At 37.7% G+C, this 25,655-nt stretch overlaps 1 protein-coding gene across 9 annotated transcripts in view; it reads right to left on the reverse strand.

Annotated features, from left to right (window-relative positions):
- Positions 1-25,655, reverse strand: part of ERCC8 (ERCC excision repair 8, CSA ubiquitin ligase complex subunit) — a 49,618-nt gene that overhangs the window by 5,672 nt on the left and 18,291 nt on the right. For 7 of the 9 annotated variants that reach the window (XM_074856811.1, XM_074856813.1, XM_074856818.1 and 4 more), the window contains exons 10-12: positions 21,920-22,117; positions 16,896-16,982; positions 13,392-15,189 (exon numbers count right to left, since the gene is read on the reverse strand). In XM_074856811.1, coding sequence (XP_074712912.1) covers positions 15,121-15,189; positions 16,896-16,982; positions 21,920-22,117 — 354 coding nt within the window. In that variant the 3' untranslated portion in view covers positions 13,392-15,120. Of the gene's footprint in view, positions 1-3,486; positions 3,687-7,248; positions 7,339-13,391; positions 15,190-16,895; positions 16,983-21,919; positions 22,118-25,655 lie in introns of those variants that run through there. The other 2 variants (XR_012627195.1, XR_012627194.1) reach the window with 2 other exon arrangements.

The raw sequence follows: 25,655 nt of genomic DNA on the forward strand, positions 1-25,655 counted from the left end.
TCACTATCTTCCTATTCTAGCTGAGAAATCAGACTTGTCAGTGAGAGACTTTAAATGCAACAGGGTATGTCATTGCTACAGGGTATGTCCTGGGCTGACATTCCCACTGAGAACACTCTCCCAGGCAGACTCCTGTCATCTTCAACAGCTGCATCTGGGGACATGTTAGACAACTGCATGAAACAACTTTATGTCTTACAATGCACTTCATAGTAGGTGCTGTCGTTCCTTCTCTCCTCCTGCTATTTCTTTACTGTTGGGGTTGAGAATTTAAATAGGTCAAGAGTAAAACATGGAAGTGGGAATGTGGCTTCATATCAGACAGCAGAGCGTTATTTGACTTTTAGGTGTAGGTGGGAACTGAGAAAAAATCCTTTTAATTGTACTTGTTTTCATATCTCCACCCATTTTTACATGCCTTCACACTCACTCTAGAGTAGCCACTGGCAAAGTAATGAGTTATAAGAACAGCTCAAACAAAGGTTGGCTGAGATTAATGCAACTCTTTACAGCATGTTGAATCTTATTTTAAAATCCCAACATTTCAAAAAACCACTTACACTTCCTTAGTTGTTATCATTCAATGAATTGTTACTTACGTATTAGTCTAGGGCATATTACTATGGAATAATACACAGTCTGATGTTCTCGAGCTGGAGAAATTTTGGGGGCTAAATCTTCAGTGAATTTTGCAAGACCTACATTCATAGAACAGTTTTTCATCTGAGGTTTTGTCTGTGCATGTGACAGTCACAAACACATAAAACGATGATTTTTAGACAGAGCGTAGGAAGAACTCTGTATTCTCAGAAGCCAATAGTTTCTCTTCAAAGCTTAATCACTGGATAGTAGAAAACTATTAACTGAGGCTACTGGTCTTTTTCTGTGATTCTAATATGGCTTCTCAAGTATTTCTAAAGAGCACACTGAAGCTTTCTTTCCACTCTTTTTCCTTCCTGACAACTATTGTCTTATCCAGAGACTTAACGTGGTTGAGGTAAACCATTATTATATTTATTGTGCTCACCTTTTCTACAGAGAGATGCAGTAAGAGGACAGAATGGAAATTTTAAACTTATGTCAAGGTTTTCAGACATTTCAGTCTCTGGTCTTCCAGGCTGCTCTTGGCTTGATCTTGGTCTTTATCGTTTATAATGAGTTCTGCATACATAAAAAATCTCAAAGGCTACACAAGCTTATACATACAAATGCAGCTGAAATCTCTCTCGGCAGATATAACGTCATTGTGTAAAAATAAAGGATTAAATTACTTACTGTTGGTTACTATTTTCTCCTAACGTTTTTAAGGCAGCTTGTCTCTTTGTCATGAACTGAAGATAAAGAAAAAGAAATTAACTCCAAATATCTTTTTTTCTTCTGGTGGCAGTATTTTCATATATGAAACCATACAAGAATTAGTGTTATTTGTCAGGACATGCCCCCTAATCTTTCTGGTCTAAGATTCTGCAAATTGCGGAAGATACTGAGGTAAATCATCCTACATATTATCAGTTAATGTAATAACAACAACCACAAAAACCCAACTGAAAATAAATAATTGTGAAAAATCAACATCATTCCCTTTCTCCCACTCTATTTTTGTTTGTCAGTTGGGTTAGTTCTTGTCCTAGGATGTTTGGTCTTTGATTCTGCTAGAGGATGCTTCCAAAGCACAAATTAATTTATAATAAAACTAATTACTTCTATTTTTAAGGCAGAAATTGAAAAACCATTTGAAATTTCACTGAAATTCCTAAACCCAAAGAAATTTCACAATCTAGTCTGCCTGCCTGTGATTTTATGGTGAGGTAGAAACAAATATTTCAATATCCCTAAAAAGGGACTAAGCAAAATGCTGTGTAGGAAATCTCTCACTGACACTGGAAACGGCTTTTGATAACCTTGTGTAAAGGAAAGGTCAAAATATCTATTAATCTAATAGGGAAATCCAGGTAAAGTTGTAAAGTTTTGAGCATTTAGACCATGTTTGTCCCCCAGATTCAACATTAGTGTAGATACCTTTTGGAAAACTCCTGCCCGTGCCATAGTTTTCTTATGTGAAGCGTATTGAGTGCTTTGAAATAGTAATTTCAGAACTTTGCTTTTTTCCAGCTGCATGTACACATCATCCTCTTTAAAAATCCCTTTTTTTTTTTTTTTTATGTCACCCACCTGGGCCTGATTTGCTGCATTCATCCTTTTTCCTCTGTGCAGAGGCATGTGTGCAACCCTCCTCTCTCCACTCTGAAAGCACCCAAGCCACTCTCAGAAAACTTGCTAGAAAGCTTCATCAGAATCAAAATCTCCAACAAATTGTGCCACTGAAAGACAGATTCTTACACCTGCTTGCTCACAGTTAGAGGCATTTGTGGCTCCCCACCCAGGCATACGATACTAGCTTACATTTCTGTATTTTCTATGTATGATCTGAGCTTGTCTTCCTATCAGCCTGTTAAGCATAAAGAACCTATTGAAGCATTAATAATAGCTGAGTTTTAGAATGCAGCAGGCTGGAGTCAAGTGTCAGGGAAATGCATGCTTTTCCACAGATGTTTAATAGTTAATCTTTAACAGTTAAAAGGCTTTTAGGTTAGAGTTCCTAAAAGTTCCTAAGAAAACACCTTATTTTTCCAAACAGGCTACAGAGAAAGGGAGGCCAAGAATGGTTCTAAGTAATATAAAAGGGAAATGGATGAGACAGAAAAACAGGAGAGAAATAACCAGAGTAGACAAAGCAGTGGAGTGAGTTTCCCTACAAACTCCTTCCATAATGCTGGATTTGTTTTTAAGACTCTGCCAAGACATAGCAGGATTTTCCTGCATGGAAAGTAAAGAAGCAGTCCAGTTCTGCACCAGAGCTTTCATTCTTGCCACCTGAGGAGAGGCGAGGCAAAGTTAATTTTAACCATTTTGAACTCTCTCACCCAATTGCCAAGGACCTAGCTGTGCCTGTTTGGCCTGTCTTTAACTTAACAGCCCTGAGGGGCTCAAACGCTGCAGACTGGTGACTGCTGTGCTGCAGGCCAGGAAGGCAGAGATGGTGAAGACATAAAGAGGGCTGTTTCTGCTGCCTGTCCCTGACTTTGTCATCTCTGGACACGCCTTTGTCTTCTTAAATAGGTGATAGCTCTGAGTGGGATAACATTGGGTGGATTTGGTATAATGCAGAATATCTACTTACTTGCAGATTTCTGCAGACTCCAGTCACAGAAATATTCTCTGCTTTGTGCAGCATGAGCTCAGATTTTATAAGATTCAGAGAACTGTTTTTTTCCTCAAAGCTGTTTTGACAACAGCCTTTAACAAAGTTAAGCATCTCTGTCAAGGCACTGTAATTCAATGTACCTTAGATATCCGCTGTATTTCTTGGTTAATTATCCTGTAATAATTTAGAATACACGTGGATGTAATAAAACACTGTTTTGTTTTTCTGCTACTGTTAGATGGTTTACCGCCTATATTAAATAATTCATACATTTAATATACCTGTGTTACAGTATTGAGTGATGTGAGTCCTTATACAATGAAGCGGTTAAAGCTTTAGGACAGCAGAAAGGAAGAGGCATGGATGATGTGATCATGCAAAAGAAGCAAGATCTAATGCTTGTCACCTATGGTCAGTTGTCCATTTTCTGGGTTAATGATGGCCTGGGGCACCCATGACACGGGGACACCATGAGATACAGCTGAAAGCAGAATGCAGAAACATCTCATGAGTATTTAAAAGGTAACCATAAATAAATGTCTGACTCATTTTCTGAAAATAGCGACAGAAATGAATCTTGACACATGGTAAGAGTGAAAAGTTACAACCTGGGTAGACCAGCTTGGAGTAAGGTAGTAAAAAGAGTGGAGGTAGTGGCTGAAAGAGTAAATGAATGAAGCTTATGCAGGCAGGCTAGGTAAGAATTATGAAATGTATTGGAGAGAAAGAAAAGTGATTTAAAGAGGAGGTGATATGTTGGGAGAATAAAAGCAAAGGTAAAAATAAGCCAAAAAAGTGAAGGTAAAAATGAAATAGCTAGATCTTAGCACAGGAGCTATCTTAAGATTTGTGGCACCTTTCATTAAATAGGTGGCAGACTGGAAATGTGGGAGTAGGTGAAGAGGAAGCCATCAAGATGGGAGGTGAGGGAATGAAAGTTAGTAGACTTTGTACACACAAAAAGAAGAAGTTAGGCCAGACTTTATGAATAGTTATACAGGAAAAAGTGATAAAATCTCAACACTGGGTGGAGCACAGTTTGCAGCTTTGTATCATGGAAGCTGCTGGTCTTAGTTATGGTGACAGGAGACAAGGCAGTGAGAATACTCTGGGATGAATTAAGTAATTCAGTTTGGACTAGTGAAATGGCATTTAAGAAATTATGGGGAGAAAGGCAGAAATGTGAACTTGGGTAAAGAAATTTCATGGAGAAGTAGCATCTACTAATGAGGACAAGCATCAAAGCTGGCAGCAGTTCTGTATTGCACAAAGTTATAAAACTGAGAAATATTTTGATATGGCAGTTAGTGCTGCTGATTTTCAAAGATTTCTGCAATATTTCACCTAAATTTTTATTTAACTGTCTCTTTTTAGATAAACCAGACCTTGAACATTTATATGGTCACTTTTGTTAATCACTGTAAGATTTTAGGAAGCTGCAGGTGACAGAGGAAAATAATGATAAACATAGGTCAATTATAAAATGAAAATGTCAATTATAAAGTGAAAATAATATTTAAATGCCAGGTTTTCAAGGCAGCTCTTTTCTTCTGACTGTAATGAACAAATGCTGCAAGTCTGGGAACTTATAAGCTGCTTCTTCATAGAAAAAAATTGCATTGGGTCCAAGTGAGTTAACAAGCAGCTAATGTTCTTCCAGAAACTGCATGTATGTGTTAACATGGAATTATGAAAAAGCTAATAAAACCTTCCTCCCATTTTTCTTATTCTGTGGGTACAGTTCTGCTCTAACATGGCCAAATGGCTTTCAGATCAAAGGTCTCATATTCTTCTACTCAAAACACTATTTGAACTGACAAACCACCGTATGCACCTAAGCATGTAGCCATGCCAGCCAAATGGAAATAGAGAAAAAAGATATTTCAAAACTACACAGAACTACCAGTTTTAAGCAGAAGAACTTGATGAATAATACTGGATGAGGACTTCAGTGTAGAGACAGGGCAGGGTTAAGTCCTGGCTTGGAGAGCTGTGTGTGGGCATGGCTCTGTGCAGCAGAGAAAGGGGATGCAAATTAACAGCAAGGATTATGAACAGCCTCCTAGGGAGAGAGGGAGAGGAGGCAGGAGTTGGGGACCATGAAAGATCTGTATTCAACTGACCCTAGGTAAAACAGTAGAGACAGAGGGAAGACAGAGCAGTGTGAAAGCCATTGCTTTCACGGCTCCTGTGCACTGACTCATGTGGAGCAGGACCCTCACCTCAGGCTTCGGGGAGGTCAGGGTGCCACAGAAGTGAGCACTGGCCTTGGTGATACACCACGGAGCATGGAGGATTGTCAAACATGCATACCCTGTGTGTCTTGGGGCACAAGCAGAGCTCTACCTTTCCTTTTATAAACTAAAATGGCTCCTTCGTCTCCTTTCTCTATGTGCTGGTTTGGTCTGGGGTAGAGTTAATTTTCTTCATAGTAACTAGAATGGGGCTATGTTTTGGATTTGTGCTGGAAGCAGTGTTGGTAACGCAGGTATGTTTTCATTATTGCTGAGCAGTAGTTACACAGAGCCAGGAACTTTTCTGTTCCTCACACCACCCCACCAGCGAGTAGGCTGGGGGTGCATAAGAAGTTGGGAGGGGACACAGCTGGGACAGCTGACCCCAGATGACCACAGGGGTATTCTGTACCATATGGCATCGTGCTCAGCAATAAAACTAGGGGGAAGGTTGATGGTGGGCTGCTGCTCAGGGATTGGCTGGGCATTTGTTTGGCTAGTAGTGAGCAATTGTTTTCATTTGCATCACTTGTCTTTCTTGGGTTTTATTTATCTCTCTTTGTTATTTTCCTTTTCATTAAATTTATTATTATTTTTTAAATTTTTATTTTGATTTTTTACTATTTCAATTATTAAACTGTTCTTATCTCAACCCATGAGTTTTCTCACTTTTACCCTTCCAATTCTCTTCCCCTCATCCCACTGCAAGGGTGAATGAACTAACAAGCGGCTCTGTGGTGCTTGGTTGCCAGCTGCGGTTAAACCAAGACATTCTGTTTTCATTTTTCTTGTGCCTGTCAAGCTTAATTGTTGAGCAGTCTTGGGAACTACTGGACCACTTTCCACTCTTTGACTTGCATCTCTTCTCTCTGGTGGGGAAAAAGCTTTGCTAGCACAGTTTTCAAGGTCACTGGAATATATAATAAGACTTCCTACTGATACGAGATGTGACAGTGAGATGTGTTCAGGGCACACAGACCAAGTCTCCTGAAGCACTGAAACCTATAATGCAACATAGGGGAATTCTGCTAAGCAGTGATATAATCCTTATATCCCAGAGTTCTGCATGTCTCACAGGTATCTACATTTATTATAGTAGCCTATCACTAAGTGTTATTTAAATTACTTTGATATACCTCATTAGTCAACCTAAACTTTAGTAGTTATCCATAGTGGTAGAACAGGATGAAGCAGCTGTTTCAAACATTCATTTAGGCCCTCAGGTACATTAGCTGTCTGCAAAACAATTAAATGTTCTCGAAACTTTCTTTATAAACAATTAATAGCATTCAGATGGCAAAGTTCCACACAACTCTAGAGATGCATTTTTTTTCCTTGGGAAACAATTTATGCACTACGCTGAGAATGTGCAATACAGTCCAAGTAAGTGCCAAATGTGACCGTTTCCCACAGAAGATGTGCAGAAGAACTGCTTAATATAAGGCTCCTGTTGCACTAGTGGCAGTGCAAAACCATAGAACTGCATCAGACCATTTGGATATTTAAGATGGTTAGCTTCAACTCACATACGCCATAATGCATGCTTCAGTTACAAAAATACATTCTCTGGACTATATATTCCACCTGGAAGAACTAGTAATGGGCAAAAGAAAAGAGCTTCATACAAACCTACTATTTTATAAAGTCCTAAACCATTTTTTTTCATGTTTGCTAGCATGAGAATCACAAGCAGCTGATTTCCTGAGATGTTCCAGAGTGTAGGAGGTGATAGTAACAGTAATTAACTGTTGAGCAACATGAGACACTCCCTACTGACTGCCACAAAACATGAGAACTTGATATTCTTACCATACACCTCCTGTACGGTGTATCTTTTATCACAGAAAATACGGGCTCCCCAAACTGCTGCATTCATTGTGCCATGTTGACACAGCATATCTACAGAAGATAGGAAAGAAACATATTAACACAGTAACAAAGTAGTCTAGCCATGGCAGCATTAAGCTCCATAGAGGTGAATTGATGCAGCATCCAGCAAAGTACATTAGCCTGTGGTGGGATTGATCATGTAAGCCAGACATCTCTGTGTTATGCTGCTGCCTGAAGAACAGACATACCCTAAGTCAGAGGAAAAGATTCTCTTGTTTATCTTTTTTCCAGGCTACTCCCCTTTCTTAAAATGGCACTAACAATTAAACATCCACCATACAGACCAGGATATATTTGTGGGGATCAAAGTAAAATATTGCAGGCAGGCATTAATAGCTACGGTTCCTTCAGAGACCATCCTGAATCACTAAAGAGAGAATTAAGAATCAACTTACAATTTTAAATACAAATGGAACTGGCTGGCTACCAAATATAAGTTTATTCTTGCCAATGATCTCCAGCAAGAGCATAATATATTTCCTCATTTATATTGTGAATATATTTTTTGAGCTAACTTTTCTAAAAATATGATTCCAAATTTTCTTAGAATGTTTTAATAATTCCATTGAAGGCTAAGACCTGTAACTAATATAAAACATGTTAAAAAAATACTTTTCAGTCAATAGGAAAGAAAAATTCTCAGTATCTTTCAAATGTGGCTGCTGAGAAGAGTGAAAAAAAAGTTTTAATAACTCTCATTTTCTCTGGCCCCCACGTTAATCTATTTTGTATTAAATGAAGGCATATTATTTTTGTTGCTGAATAAATTACCCCATTCTTGCTTAGACACGTTACTTTAGATTACAAACATATGGCTGCAAAAATAACTGGTTGGACTGATTTAAACTGCTGATTTTAATCTCTGATTTGACATGAGGAAATTTACTGTAAAACCTGTTCAGGATTGCAGATGCATCTCTGTCCCACATCTGCATGAAAATGGTGGATTTGTAATCTCCCAAGTGTACAGACCTCAGTGACTGACTGAAAGTCTCCTTCTTAGCCCAAAGCTAAAATGCATAACTAAAAATATCCTGGTTTCTTTCTGCCTTAAATTGAAAGCAAATGGTGACAAAATGAAAATTAAGAACAAAGCTGTATGCCTATGCAATTAAAAAATTCTTTCATATGTAAATAGAAAACTGCGTTAATAGCCCCAAATACTTTTTTCCACTCTCTTGGGCTTGGTGGAATTTGGCAGGACTGGGCGTGGTTAAGGGTTGCCAGTGTGGTGGATGACATCAGTTAGCTGTCATCTGGGCAGAACGTGTGGGTTGGTGGGTAAGGCTGACTACAGAGCACACAGATATGATTAGAAGGGATGAAGCTGTGGGGAGTAGTTATGCACCTGCCTGAATTCCTGGGCACTCAGTCATCTTCTTTTATCCTTCATTCCCACTGTTTTTATAAAATAGACAAAAAGAAAACAAAAGGGGAGGATGGAAGAAGGCATGTCCATTTCATAACTCAGCTTTAACCACACAACTTTATTGATACATTTTACATACTTTTGTTTAGATGGGTATTGTAAGCGTTAACTGCTGTCCACTGAAACCAATATACTGCCTTCAAGAACATCTCTCAGGTGTCAAAACCTCAGCACGCATCTTAGTGGCTAAGCACATGGCAAATACTCAAGTTCTCTTTCTTTATGGACTTTAACCATGTTAGTTCCCATGTTCTACATGCCAAAATATGTATCTGGACAGTTCCCATGGTTTAACTAATATGCCCATAACTTGACCATGTATTGTATCTCAAACTTTAGTTGTACTAAGGTAACAGTAGGTTTACCCGTTCATTGTGGCAGATCCTGGGCCAATGTTCACTGAAGAGCTTACAATTCTCAACTGTATGCACTAGACCTTTACCTGCATTAAAAAATGAGGTAGGAAGAAAACTGAGAACTATCCTCCAATAGTGCTAGAGCAGTGGTAAATATATTTTTAATATATTTATAATCTGTGTGCATATATATGTGTGTGTGTATACATATATCTATCTCTGTATCTCCATTCAAGGTAGGATAAAGACTATAACACAAGTGTAAAAAAAAAAAAAAATGTAACAGTTCTATTGATGTTCCCAAATCTAAGAACTTTCCAGCTTTACAATGACAGAGGTCTTAAATTCTGAGCCCTAAGCTGACTGAGCATATGACGAACTCATCCTTGATTAAAAAACCCAGATGTCTTGTGTAGTGAGAAGCCTTGCTGGACTACAAATCCAAACAATGCAAAAAAAGGTGGCAAACAAATCCCCACATTTAGTATTGTCAGCCTGTGTGTAAGAGTGAGTGTACTGGGGACAGAGAAAAGGGCAAAGGGAGGTAAGCACATGGTGTTAACTTGTTCTTCCCAATGCTTGGGAGTTAACCACATTTAAATTCTCATGTGCTAATGCTTTTTTCCAGGTCTGTGTACAGGAAGAAAAAAAGAACCCGGTTTTTGCTTGGATGTCTCTATACTAGATTCTTTCTGAGCATCATAACCTAGACATAAATAATCAGAGTCCTATCTTACTGTCTCTTCAGAACTCAACTTTCACTTAAGCTAAAGGAGGTTTGTCTTAGGCTCTCTGGACTTCTTTAGCTTGGCTGGCTCAGACTGACTCTGATCTCCATTGTTTCCTTAGGCTAGAAGGGAAAGGAAATTCTTTGATCTTTTGTTAGAACAAATAAATTCTTTTTCCTCTTTTTGTACCTGCTGCATCAAACTCAAAAATCTCTGCCTTGGCAGACAAATCAAGCCTAAGCAACAGTCAACTCCCAGAACAGCCTGAAAAGATGAAAGCACTTCTCTACATATTCTGATACAGAGTATGACTACTAAAGCCCAGTACCACTGCTGCAATAAGAGTACAGTCCATTCCAGTTTAAGCTCTCTCTTTAAACTCTTAACTTTCTTACTGTTTTTAACAGGAATTTAGAATCCAGCTATCAGCTAGTTGCCTCTCAAGTGAATAACTTTATTTCAACACGAATACAGCACCTCTTTTGACACCTGACTGGATTTTCAAATATGGTTTTTTTTTTCTGACTGACATAAGGATGGGAAGAGCAATTAAGCCTATATTACTCCCCTTGCTGCATTTCTGGTTCTGAAAGAGCTCTGATACTATAAAAATACATGCTATAAGCATAGAAGCAGAATACACATAAATGAAGGGGAAGACTCTGGTTTAATTATCACATTTAACTTACACACAAGCAAGACATGCACAGTTGCAACTGGCACCATTGGCTTAGTACTTGGTTCTTTTCAGTGAAAAATAATATACAGCATACCTTCACTGTCTTTTAATTTTTTTTCATTTTGAAGATACCAACACTTTACTTGGCAATTAAGTACAGCCACCATAAGAATTCAGCAGAAATAAAATGAAAATAATCTTTTTTTTTCTAGAAAAAACTTAGATAAGTTTACCACATCTAGAGAAAATGGGGAAAAAAATATAATATATATGCCATTATTCAAAGCAGAATTTTCACAAAAATTGGTGTTTGAGATGTTGGCTAGTACCAAGATGTTTCAAACCTTGCAAACTAAATACCACCTATCAGCTACTGCCATTATATGGAAGGTTTGCAGGTGCTGCATTGTAGAATGTGCCTGGATCCTTGCCCAGAGGAGACACAGATGTTTTTAATTTCCCTCACCAGAAATGCCTCTCCTTCCAGCAGAGGACAAGTCAAGAGAGATAATAATGACATCATCAACTGATACCAGAAGACAAATTGGAAAGGTTCCTGTGTAGCAGATACTAACTGTTAGTAGGAGCAATAAGCCCCCAAGGCAACTAATTTGTATATTCAAGTATTTGGGATAGCTTCAGACACTAAACCAAAAGGTGACTGGATGGATAGATACTTGGGCTCACCTCTTCCTGAGTTGAATCCCACATTGAATTCATGGTGCAACTTACACAAAACCGATATGCAAAAAGTTATTCAGAAACAGTATGAAAATAAGCCCCATAAAAGTATAGGGGAAAGTTTCCACATTTCCAGATAAATCCCTATTCAGGGTTCTCTCTGGAAAAATTCCATGGGATATAGCCCTGATGAGAAGGATGGTCCAGGAGAGCTGGTTGATTTTTGAGGATGGTCCAACCCCACATGCAGGAAAACAAAGAAAAGGTGGAAGGATGTCTGCATGCATGAAGAGGGAGCTCCTGACAAAACTCAAGATGCAAAAAGGAAGCATACAAGGGGTGGAAGCAGGGATATACAGAGAAAATGTCTAGCATGCACAGATAGGGCTAGGAAACCCAAAACCCACCTGGAGTTAAATCTGGTAAGGAATATGAAAAGCAAAACTAAAACCTACAGCAGCAGAAGGAAGACTAGGGAAAATGTGGGCCCACTGCTAAACAGGACAGGGGAACTGGAGACAAAGGACACATAAAAGGCTGAGGTACTCAATGCTTCTTCACCATGACCTTTAGTGGCAAGACTGGACTTTAGCAACCCCAGGTCCCTGAGACCACTAGAAAGTCTGGAGCAAGGCAGGCATACCCTTGGTGAAAGAGGATCAGTTAGGGCAACACTTACACAAACTGGACATATGCACGTCCATGGTGCTTGACTGGATGTACCCACAACTGGCTGATATCATTGTAAGACCACTTTCAGTTACTTTGGAAAGGTCCCGCTGAGCAGGAGAGGTTTCTGAGGATTGTAAGAAAGCCAAGGTCACCCATGTTTTCCAAGAAGGAAGATCCAGAAAACACAGGTCAATCCCTCACCCCTATCCCTGTGAAGGTGATAGAGCAGATTATCATGGAAACCACTTCCAGACACATAAAGGACAAGAAGGTACCGGTCAGCATAGATTTATGAAAGGAAGACCATGCCTGACCAACCTGATAGCCTTCTACAACATGGTGGCTAGCTTGGTGGATGAGTGGAGAACAGTGGATGATGCCTACCTTTACATTAGCAAGGCTTCTGACAGTTTCCCAAAACACCCTTATGGATAAACTGACAAAGTACAGACTAGATAAGTGAACAGTAAGACTGAAAAACAGATGAAAGGCCAGAGGGTTGGGATCAGTGGCAAAGTCCCATTGGAAGCCAGTCACAAGTGGCATAGTCCAGGGGTCCATACTTGATCCAGTCCTATTCAACATCTTCACTGATGACAGAATGTACCTTCCACAAGTTTGCAGATGGTTGTGCTGCCACCATTCAGAGGTACCTCAACAGGAGAAGTAGGCAAACAGGAATCTCATGATGTTCAATAAAGGCAAATGCCAAATCCTGCACCCAGGGACGAAAAAGCCCAGGGACCAATCTGCTGGAAAGCAGCTTTGTGGAGAAGGACCCAGCACTCCTGGTGGACACTAAAGTGACCACAAGCTAGTAATGTGCCCTAGAAAGAAGGCCAACAGCATCCTGGGTTGCATTAGGAAGAGTGCTGTCAGTGGGCTGAGGAAAGTGATTCTTCCTGCGGGGAGACACTGAAAGAGCTGGGACTATTCTGCCTGGCGAAAAGACTCAGGGGGAATCTCACCATTGTGTAGAAATATCTGATGGAGCCAGGGAAAGGGACAGCAAAGAAGACTAAGTTGGACTCTTCTCAGTGGTATCCAACAATGGGTCAAGATGCAATGGGTACAAACTGAAATACAGAACACTCCATTTAAATCTAAGAAGAAACTTTTACTCTAAGAATCCTCAAACAGTAGAGCAGGTTTGTAGGTTGTAGAGATATTCAGCCTGACTAGACACAAGCCTGAGCAATCTGATTTAGGTGACCATGTTTAAAGCAGGAAGGTTGGACTAGATTATCTCCAGTGATCCCTTCTAATCTCAATAACTGTGTACTCAAAGCACAGGAAGAGGAACTCATTTGAGAAAGGCCATTCCAAAAACCAGGAGAAATAATGCAATATTCTTATACATGGGTTTAATTTGATTTCTCATCTTCTTTAAGTGTAATTTTTCCACCTCTTCCATTTATATACCATTCCCAGTCCACCACAGAGCTGGTATTTTTGACAGATTTTTTGTTTGTTTTAAAATCAACACCATTTGTAGTCACATTACAGATAACTGAAAATTGACTGAAAAATGCATTTATTCTTCGATAACTGACATACTGAGCACATTTTTAGAAATTCAAATACAAAATACATGCACTGCAGTTGCCATATACAAATGATATGCACAATTATAACATGCACAAAACCCATTACAGATAACTGAAAGCTGATTAAAAAAAGCATTTATTCTTTGATAACTATGACATACTGAGCACATTTTTAGAAATTAAAATACATAAACTGTAACTGGCATATACAAATGATATGTACAGTTACAACACAAAAAAGTCATCCTCTTCAAGACAAAAATCAAGATGTTTAATACCTTTCCTCAGGTTTGTTCCTCAGTTTTTCCAGTTTTAGAGTGAACCACTGGTAATGAAAACTATCATTTAAAAAAAAAATAATTATCTTCTCTACTCCTGTAAAGTGACAGTGTCAGGCTGGTTCTTAACTTCAGCTGAAACTTCTGGAAGTCTTCTACCCTGCAGCTATCCACTTCACAGTGTGTCTCTCCCAGCAGATACACAGTACATATGGAGCTTGTTTAATTACAATATTCCCTTGATATGCCCACTCCTCACTTTGTATCATTTTACAATGGTAGACTAGATTGATACAGAAACTGACAGCCTATATCTTTTATAGATATTAAAATACAGAAGCACAGTGAATTAATCCTACAATGCATACAAGTTGTAGAACTAATACACACTATACAAAGATATTATTTTCTTTGATTTGTACAAGATTTTTTTCCTATTGTCTGAATGTGTGGTCCTAATATGTGCTCTGGAAGGAATTTTTTCTCTATAGAGCTGCATCTACATCTGATGGGAACCTCTAACTCAGCTCTCAGCTTGGTGACTACACTATGTCTGAAGCACAAACTAGTGATTGAGATTAGACAATATTCCCATAAAGCTCCTCCCTTTCAAAACAGAGCAGGCATTAAGATCACAAATTCAGATGAAAACAGTTTTGAAGGACTACATTGGATATTTTGAACTTGAAATGTGATCCACTCAAGCCTGTTTCTGTCCAGGAATTCTTCATGCTGGCTAAGGAAGTGTGAGAGATTCATATATAAAAGACTGATTTTAAAAACCTGCTAACAGGAACAACACTCTATTTAAACTAGTTCCTATTCTTAACTTTCTGGGACAGATTCAGACACTGCTTGATGGGGTCACCATATAAATACTTGAATAGATGATCCCAGCTATACCTCTTTCTGAACTGAATACCGCATTTAATGGAAAAACACAGAACCGAAAATGCAAAATAGGCACAAAATCCTGTGGGGTCCCACAGCACATAAACAATTGAAAATGGACACAGACTGCTCCATCTAGACATGGATAAAAATAAGCTGGAGGTATCCCTGAACTAGTTCACCTTCAGGTAAAATCCTCTGTATCATGTCTCTTAGAAATAAAAGGATTACCTCCTTATGTATTAGTGATACCAGACAAAATGCAATATTAAAGGAAAAATAAAAGCCCTTGGGACCAGTTATCAGCTGTTCAACACTGAATGAAGTGTACCAATGCATAAAGTATGCAAAAGTAATCCTTAGATTTAACTATAACAGTGAAGAAAGAACAGAGAGAACAGTGGAAACTTATTTCTGAAAGACCTTGCTGTGATAGAACTGTAATAAAAATCCAGTCGTAGTAAATCCGACAATATCAAATCCTGTAGATAAAGCCTGCGAATACAGCAATATCAGCACATAATTGAAAATCAGTCTTCACTATCACTGCTGCTCCATGCCTCTTCATATGCTGGATTGGAATGCTGCTGACACAGAGACTAAAGAAAATAAAAATTCTCTCAGTGGTTTGCTCAATTAACAATACTAAAATCAAATAAGGGCAATGCTAAAGGCATTTCCTAATTACTGTATGTAGACAAACTATTTTGTCTCTTATGGGTACTGGATATTTTTAACCACTTCTTTGGCCATTCCACTGACTAGAGACAGCATAAACTATGAAATAGTACTCTTATTTAATTGTAATTTCAACAAAAAAATATCTGGAGCACTGACTGGAAGTGTCACAAATGTCTGGTATAAAATATAACAGATAGATTGTCTGTGTTTGTTTTGTGTCATTGGCTTTAAGTCATAACTCCCTTGGCCCAGTGTAACAGAGCACTACTATCTCAAGAAGTAGTCCTGGTCTCTACCCACATCCAACAACTATTTATCACCTCAGCCCTGCTAGGGTCAAGCTAAAGGGTTTGTGCAGCTATGCAGTGTGCTGAATCACAGTGACTTGGGGTAAAGTTTTTTCTTGTTTATTTCTATCCTGGGTTCAGATTCTGGTCATACAGGTGCTCAAACAGCTGCTCTAGCACATGAGAGGGTGCAGAAACTAGTGCTCTGCGGACAGCAGAACTGCTTCTTTTGGAGGCAGTCCTCATATACAATATTTGCAAAAGCATCTGTTGGTTAACAGGTTTCAGAACAATGGCACATATTACGTACCTCCACCACATCAGATTTAAAGGGACAATTCTAATCAGAGCTGGGTAAGTGATCTTGTTGATGTGGGTTTGTTTTTCAGACTAAGAAAAAGCAATTCATACACATCAACATTTCGGTTACAGCAAAAATGTTTATTTCAGGTGAACTGAACACATTTTGGGTTTAGGCTATCTAACCTTTGAAACTACTTTTTTCTTCTTTGCTTAAGTGTAGGATAGTTCTGAAATAAGTTGTCTTATAAAGCAAAGCAACTGAGAAATTTTATGCTTATTTCCCAGTCCAAAATGGAACATTTCAGAAATTTTTAGAAGTGCAATTTTTGTATGCTATGAGCCAAAACACTAATATAACTTGTCTATTTAACATTAGTACAGTTTGCCAGACTGATACTGTGAATGGATTCAGTTTCTTAAAATCTACAAGTTTTCACCTCAAACTGTTCACTGAAATTTTTATTGCCCAGCTCTAATACTAAGAGAGAGAAAGTACCCGCTTGGAAAACAGTGTTACATATGATCTTCCCTGCAACACCCCGAATGTCTTGCCTCAGACACTGAAATAAGCTGTCTTAGAATCTTCTTTATTATATTTCTACGTCAAAAATATTTGGATATTAAGTGTGGTATCCCTAATCTTCCTGTTTCATACACAGTATATCCTTAAAACGATTTAAAATAGAATCTCTGGCACCTTTCAAATTCCAAAATAGCATAAACTACAGAAAACAATTTGGAAACTAAAGAAACTAAAGTAGAAGTTGAAAAACTGATAGCCAAATGACAAGTACTACTGTTAAATAAGTGATAAGCTAGAAGTCTGCAAAAGACTTTACTATAGTATGAAAGAAAATGTCCTCTCAAAACCCTACAACAATCAAAAAACGGAACAAAACAATAGGTGATTCTCCCCTTAATTAGGAATTGTTACAAGTTTTGATGGTGAAACAATGACTTCATACTAAATTTCCACACCACCTCCCCAAGTATAACAGCCATAAAATTACAGTTCAAACTCACAAATTCATTACCTTTTCAGAAGTGTCATCAAGACCTGACTCTTGAGGAGCTGGTATCCACGCAAGGATATTGGAATCTTTGCTACCACTATAAATTTCCTTTAAGAAAGTAAGCAAAAATTACTTTTACACAAATTTACTGAACAGTGACACAAATACAATGCTAGGAAAAAAAGTCCATGAAATATTTAAAAATAAAGACAAATATACAATTTCTAATTTGTACTATATTATTAAAGACTTTTAAATAATATGCCAAAACAAAATAAGTTTCTATATTTTTCCCAGATCGTTCACCAAAACAGCACTGCCCACATTTAAATGAGCTTTATTGCTTAAATGCACTTTTTCTTTCTCTCACGTCTTCTGAAAAGACACTTTTTTTAACAGTTAAGAAGCTTAAGAGATGATTTATCTTTGGTGGAGAACTAAGAAAAACAGGGAATATTTTTTATGGTAATTAAAAAATACGAACCAACTCAGAAGCATCTAGTAATACATGTTAGAAGAGTGCATATGTATGGAACAAAGAGGTATTAAGTCAGTGTAGTTTAAGTATGCATAGGGAAGGAAAAGAACAAATAATTTGAAACCTGTATCCTGTTGGGAAGGCAGAGATCAGAAAGACAATTTTATTATTTTTAGTATAAATAACTATTATGGTAATGACTAAGGACTGAGATCCCATTGCGCAAGGCACCCTGCAAACACATAGAAGCAAACAATCTCTACACCACATAGCTAACAGTCAAATATAGCTTAGTTTTCTTAGTTCTTTATTAAAGGAAATACAGACTTCTTTGTCACTTTAAACTGAGGAAATTTTGCTAGTGAGAAATACTACACCATCTTTGCAATAAATTTTCCACTAATAATGCTTCTATTTTCTAAAGTGCTATTTAAATGAACATGCATGAAGATATTCTCATATGCTTTCGATCTTGATTCATACTCCTGCATATTATATGCAATGTCTGACAACAATTGAGTATTGCTATGTGTTCAAACTGCCCAAGTGAAATATATCACGTATTTTCTCTGTTTCAGGTTGACAGCATGAAAGCCTAGCAACTACGTGCATACATGCACATTATTATGACATTGATTCAACATAAGTTCAAGAAGTAATTACAGTCCTGTCTCCAAGATTATTTATACTTAATTCTAATTACTTAATATACTTAATTTTAAAACTGCATGAATTACACTGAATTGTGCAGGAACTTAATGTCTAATTCCTATAAATACTCGTTTATGTGGGTAATCTTATTCAAGAGAGCTGACATACTCACTTCTATAAAACTGGTCCCATGCATGAAGTTGTTCATGCATAAAAAAAACAATACAAGATTAGAGTTTCTAAATTTTGAGAGAAACATCCTACTTATTTTGTTTAAAGGGAAACAGGTTGAAGTCACACCAAGGTATAGGTCAAATCCCACTTTATCCTGTCAGCAGTACTCTACTTAAGTCTCCTGTCTTTGACAGGATACAGAATACCACCAGAACTTTAAAACCTCTTCCCACACCAAAATCTCTCCTTGTGAGCAAGGTCACAGTGACATCACCATAATTCCATTTAATCTTTACTACCACTTGTTGCACTTTCTGATCCTGGCATTGCAAGATCTTCAGTTACTATCCACTGCATTCAGTAATAGTTACAATTAATTATTACAACCTGAAATGGTGAGCTCCATGCATGTTTATGGTACAATATATGGAAATATTATGCTTTAAGACTAAGGAAAGATTGCAAATAAAACCTAATTTAACTTTCAGTTATTTTTACTTATTAGCCTAGCACTAGATTTGCCAAATACCTTTGCAGATGTCACTGGCATTTCTTGAACAATAGAAGCAACTATTATTTAAAGCAAAATTGTTTCCTGATGCATACCTAATATTTTATGATGTGTTATTTGTGCATGGTGCTTTACTCCATTTCCCTTTCAGAAAAGGAAACGTAGGTCTTGTTTGTTTACTTAAATTATTTTAAGCCACCAGTATGGCACAATGGTACCTAGCATGTTAGATCCACCAGTAAAAAAATCATCTAAGACTCTGCACAATGAAGATTTCTTCTTCCACACAACCCTTGAAATTACCAACCTCCTATTAAATTAATGGCTCTTACTTAAGGGCCAAATTCTGTAGCTCTTACTACTCAAGCAGACTAGCATCTTATTAACTTTACAGAGCTATTTATGTAAAATCAATTTTGGCCAACAATAATATAGTGGATTTTATGGCTCTATTCCCAGGATCTCAAAAGGCATTATACACACATTAACTAAATCTCACACCACTCTGGAGACAGCTCCACACAATATCTCAAACACAAAAGGTATTCCACACAAACCCAATAATTTGGACCTCATAAGAACAGATAAAGACTAATATCACTGGATTGCAAATAGCTAGTTGCTTGAGTATCAGTGATCATACAGTTCTGATTAAACAGAAGACACTTCTCACCTCAAATACATAATTGGTGAAAAGTTAAAGTTCCTTTTAGAACCTGTTCCAGTTATGAGGCGAAACAAAGAGTGATTAAAATACAGTTAGTGAACAGAAAGAACGTGAGGGACTGGCAGCAACCAATATCAATCAGAAGTTTTGAACATAGGAAAAAAAATAGTAAGGAAATCTAAGGACCAGATTCGAGGGCAGGCAGGACTAAAATCACTCTGCAGGGTTAAAGACAGGAGAAAAGGTTTAGAAGACTATTAATATGAAGAAAACTCTTAATAGAGACTCACTACTAGATGGAAATCGTAGAAACTATGCAGAAAAGATGTTTCATATGAAGATAGTGTACTAATTTCAAATGTACTAATAAGAAAAAAGTTAGAAAGCCATCCGCTACACATTTCACCAGTAGATGCATAACTTATATCAGAGAGACTTAGAGTTGTCTAAGAAAACTTCTTGTTTCCTCAAGTTAATTATGTTTTAATACTTATTGAAATACTAAGCTGGAAGTGAGCTAATATGCCATTCAGGGAAAAAAAGTGGAATGATACAGATACAAATGAAGTAACTGACATTTTTTTATTCTGAAACAAGACAAAGGGAAATGTGATTAAACAATTCAGTTACTGTAGAGTTAAGATATAGTAATATAAACAATCAACACAGTTTGCAAAGCAGCAGGTTTTGTCAAGATTTTATTTATAACTAGTAACTGAAAATAGAAGTGCACAGCTGTGAGTAACATTGACTTAATATTGCTTGAAAGAGTGAAATAGAACAGGTAACTACAAATTTTACAAACAACTGCATTCTCAGAAAAGGAGTTTTAACTGGGAAATCATAATTTCTATTATATAGAGAATCATATGAAATCTGATGAATGTACTTAATTGTTTCAAGACAGAACGAGCTATTTGGAAGTATAGGTGTGAACATAAACAGTCAAAATAACACTTCCACTAGCTTTGGTGTTGACACACTGACTACAGTAATGTTATTCCACCAGAGTAACAGTTTAATACAACTAGAAGAGCATTTAAAGAAAAAGAAAATCCGGTTTCAGTCACACTTCTAGAATATAGAACTGAACTCTAGAAGAGGGTGATTCTGAAAAAGAATCAGAAATCACAACAGAAACAAATGAATTTGTTGCCAACATAAACCTATAGCTATAGTGACTGATGCAGTTCTTGTGTGCACGCTCACACATGAGTGATCCTTTTCTAAAGATCTTAAAAGCCAAGACAGAGACACTATAAAGAGATTTACATTTCCAGAGCTGGAAAACATGATTTACAGGGAGATTTAATGAGCCTCATCTCTTCAGCTTATCAAAAAGAAATCCAAAGATGATTTAATATAAACACATTAGTACATTTTTGGAAACTATTCTTAAGAACAAAGGGCTTAAGCTAGTCAAACACAGTCCAGAAAAGATGTGCTTTAGCTATAAATGTGAATATTCCACCTTTCAGTGGATCTCATACATCACTGCCCATTCAGGCCAAAACTGCTTTTCAGGTCTATCAGGGCTTATTAGCTTGGGCTATATTGCCACATTTGTAATGTGTCCAAAACTTTCAGTGAAGTCCATCTCAGTGATGAAAGATTCTTTCAAAGTTACTGGACTCAAAGCAAGAGCTACCAAATTCACTTCTATGATGTATTGTATGAGAGGTCATGAGAAGATATCCACATGGCCCTTCTGCCTCAAATATTTCTGCCTGATATTTCAGAAACAAAAGAGGACCAGTTCTCCAGGAGGACCTGGAACATGGAGTACAATCCTCAACACCTGAGGGCAACTATGTAACAGCCTTAAAATCCATACTAACATCTAACTCTTGTCACACCACAAGCCATAACAACAATCTGTTGTAAAGTATCTCATAACAAATTAAGCCTTGCTAACCTTAAGCCTTTTATTACAAGAGGAAAATATACTATAGGGGGAGAGGAAAAAAAAAAGGCTGTCAGCACCATGAGTCCCTGTAATGCTATGGTATTTCTTAAGTGAAATGTTCTCAGATTCATTAAAGAAACTCATGTTCTCAACGCTTCATCCAAACTGTTCATTCACCCAGTGATTGGTATAACTACAGGCATTTGAGCAAGATTACCTTAGCAAAGTACTTGAGAGGTTCTCAGTACTGATAGCAATACTAATGCACTTCACCTAAACACACTTCACATTCTTTCTTACTGTGATTAGTCTTACACATCTCAGAAAGTCAAATGCCTCCTCTTCAGTCTTACAGAAAACAGGCAAAAGTCTTCATGCATATGATTTACTAATAGCAACACAAGTCAAAAAAATTACTATAGTATATTGAAAAGATACCTGCGTGAGACAAAATGAACAATGGAAGGAACCCTTTCTGGGCCATCCCAAGAACTTAACAAACTTTTCTTGCTTTCCACATAGGTTGCAGAACTCCCTCTTACGTCAAGATCTTTGATTAAAGCACATCCTTGAAAAGTTAATGTTTTTTGTGCAAATGGTTTGGGTAATGCGCATAAATATTCCAGGTTGTCTGGAATATGGTTTGTACTTTACTTACCTGAAAATTATATTGATATGCACAGCAGTTAACAGTACTATAATGCCCTCTAAGCACAGTTATCAGTTCTCCTGTGAAGACTGCATAAACAGCAATGGTACTAGCACATGGTACAAAGGCAAACTCTGGATTGCAGCCATTAGAGACGGTGCATTTGACTGCTTTTCTGCTTTCATTACGGATTTTCCCATAATTCACCTGTAAAATGAAGGATTATGCAGTTAGCTATTAATGAAAACTACAGGAAGTTACATGAAAAGGTCAATTCCATTTCTTCTTTAATACACAATTAAATTTAAGCTTCCCAACGTTAACACAACCCTTGACATTTCCAATTACAGATGTCTACCCAGAAAATTTTCCTGTTCATTGAAGTTCACTCTCCTTAATATTAACTTTAAGAAAGGTAAAGAAAGATATGCCTAAAAATCAGCAGTTCCACACCTGGAAATAGAATTTGCACAGGCTGTTGTGTGGCAGATCTACACCAAGCACCCAAACTATCACTGAAATTAGAACTGGTTCAGGAATTGCTGCCTTAAATATTTTCCTAGGTGACCAACATAATAATTTTCTCTCAGGTATTGAAACTACACAAGAACTCTTTATGCACAACAGTATACAGTTATAAAAGATACAATAAGAGAGTAGTTTGAGTAGGAAGGAACCTTTAAAGGTCATCTAGTCCAACCCTCATTGCAATGAGCAGGGACATCCTCAGCTAGACCAGGCTGCTCAGAGCCCCATACAACCTAATCCTGAATGTTTCCAGGGATGGGGCTTCTACCACCCCCCTGTGCAACACGTTCCAGTGTTTCACCACCCCCATCAAAAAGAAGAGGAGGAAGAAAAATACCATCAAAGGAAGAAAAAAATTTCTTCCTTATATCCAGTCTAAATCTATTCTCTTGTTTAAAACCATTACCTCTTGTCTACCACAATGGGCCCTACTCAAAAGTCTGACACTAGCTTGCTTATAAGCTCCCTTTAAATATTGAAAGGCTGCAAAAACATGTCCCCAGAGCCTTCTGTTCTCCATGCTGAACAACCCCAACTCTTTCAGCCTGTCCTCACAGGAGAGATGCTCATCTTTCTGACCCTCCTCTGGACCTACTCCAACAGGCCCATGCTTTTCCTGTGCTGAGGACTGCAGAGCTGGACGCAGTACTCCAGGTGGGGTCTCACCAGAGAAGAGGGGCAAAATCACCTCCCTCAACCTGCTGGCCACACTTCTTTTGATGTGGCCCAGGATATGGTTGGCTTTCTGGACTGCAAGTGCACATGCTAGCTCATGTTCAGTTTTCCATCCACTAATGCCCCCAAGTCCTTCTCCATAGGGCTGCTCTCAATCCACTCATTGCCCAGCCTGTATTTGTGCTGGGGATTGCCCCAACCCAGGTGCAGGACCTTGCACTTGGCCTTGTTGAACTGCCTGATGTTCACATGGGCCCACTTCTCAAACTGGTCCAGGTCCCTCTGGATGGCATCCCATCCCTCAGGCGTGTCAACCTCACCACTCAGCTTGGTGTGGTCTGCAAACTTGCTGAGGCTGCACTTGATCGCACTGTCTATGTCATTGATGATGTTACACATCCCAACACTGTCCCAATACTGCAAGAATTTAGCTCATAGATTGAACAAAAATTGACCTACAATACCTTCCACCTTGTAAGTGCCTTTTGTTTATCAGAGTTGACTAGTGTTGCAGAAAACTACATTTCTCAAGTGTATATGGCAGTAGGATGGCAAAGAACAGAAGCATCAGTCTAGACAACACACGAACTAACCCTAAGGATTTCTCACAGCAAGTCATCCCTTGCTCAGACAAGAAGGAGCAGAGGAAAAACATCTGCAATGTAGGGAAAGATTCTGCATTGTTCCCTCATGAGTAACAAAGAAAAGTAGATGAATACACAGTATGAAAAGAATGGAAGGGCAAGCAGAAGGATGGCATAAGTAAAGGGTAAAGTAAAGAGGTTAGAAGAAAGACTCAGGAAAGAAGCAAATAAAGAATAACTTGCTAAGTTATTATGGAATAGTTAGGGTGATAAAAAAGCCCATCTTTTGACTAAAGGTAAATCACCACTGAGATATTCAATACCGTTCCCTATAAGAGCAGCTGGGACAGAAGTAAATGCTACATTTCTAAGGCCTGGCTTCTGAGGTGTGTGGGAAGCCTTGCAAATAAAAGTGGTGTAGGTAGTATAGCTTATTAATGTCTCCATGTTTCAAGCTCTTGACAAGTCCTACGTAGATAAAAATATCACCAAGGGTTGAAAGTGGAAAGTTTCCAAACATGCTAGGAAATATTCCAGCTGGATACATCAGTCTAATTAGGTCCTACCAGACATCAGAAGTGCATTAATGAGAAAATACAGAAATATATTAATGAGAACAGTATAGCTTACAGTTAAACAAACATAATTAAAACAATGCATTAGACTGTTGACAAATAAAACATACTTTTTTTCATGAACAGGGAGAAGCCCACTACAAACACCTGAAGTTCACACATATATTTTATGATTTAAAAGAGTTTTTTTCTAATAAAAATAATAGTATTTTAAAATTAGTTTCCATAATACTACATAGCATTATATATAAAATATTTTGTTTTCAAATAGTGTTGTCCTACAAGCTATGCTCTTAATTTGTGATGAAACACAGATTCACTTATACATACAGTGTTAGTAAAGCTCCCTGGTTTAATTTTAAAGCTCCCTACCTAAACCTCATGGCCTATAGTTAAAAAAAATACTCCAGTACAAGCGTCCTGCTTTGTCAGGTACTTGATCCATACTGCTTCAATTGCCTGAGTCCAAAGTTTGAGGCAAACTTAAGCATCAGTCAGCATAAGCCAGGCAAGGAAGATGACTACTTGTTGCTGTTTTTAAAGTATGCTTTTTTCATAAAAAAGAGCACACATAACAAAAGCATAATAAAAAGAAGTCCTGAGAAAATATCACAATCATCATAAAATTGTATACAAAAAGAGTTTGATTAGCTTACAGAGTAGGTTTATATTCCTTCATATTGAGAGGATACTTTTACGCTATGTGGAGCTTACGTCATGTCCTTTGTGGATAATACTGCTCATTTTGTAAAAACAGTGTTTGCAAGTATTGACTGTGTTAAGTCTTGTTAACGCTAGTCATTTTAAGAGGCATATTACTCTGCTGATAAAGAGCAACAATTCCCAAGCCACAACACTGCTTCTAACAAAGGCATGTACAATGAAAGGGAGGGGTGGAGGCTGGGGAAAATAAATTATATGGATATGTTCAGTGTAAACGTTCCTGCTTGATAGAGGAGCAATGGCAAGGGAAGGATGCTGACAAAACAAGAATTGAAGATCTTAAAAACTGGTTTTGTCTTTTGAGCACACAAACAGAAAACCTGCTTCCTTCTGTTTGATTCTTCCTATACACAGCGAATCAGGACTTCCTCTTCCTTCTCATGATAAAGGATGTACACAAGATGTGCATGACTCCAACACTCATTTCTCTTACTAAGCAAAACAATCCACTAGGCCCCAAATTTGGCTAATTGCTCAAAAAAAAATCATATACATGGCTTAATTTCTTTACCTTTCAAAAAGTATAGAAAAAAATTATGGAGATCAAAACAACTGGCTAGTAGAGGAAATAAAGAGACTATGGTGTGAACTCTTAATACCTGTGCATGCATTTATTTGTCAGTTGGTACCTAAAATTATTTTAAGCAATACCTCTGGTCA

The sequence above is a fragment of the Strix uralensis genome, chromosome Z (genome assembly GCF_047716275.1).
Source record: "Strix uralensis isolate ZFMK-TIS-50842 chromosome Z, bStrUra1, whole genome shotgun sequence".
In the NCBI taxonomy this organism is placed as follows: domain Eukaryota; kingdom Metazoa; phylum Chordata; class Aves; order Strigiformes; family Strigidae; genus Strix; species Strix uralensis.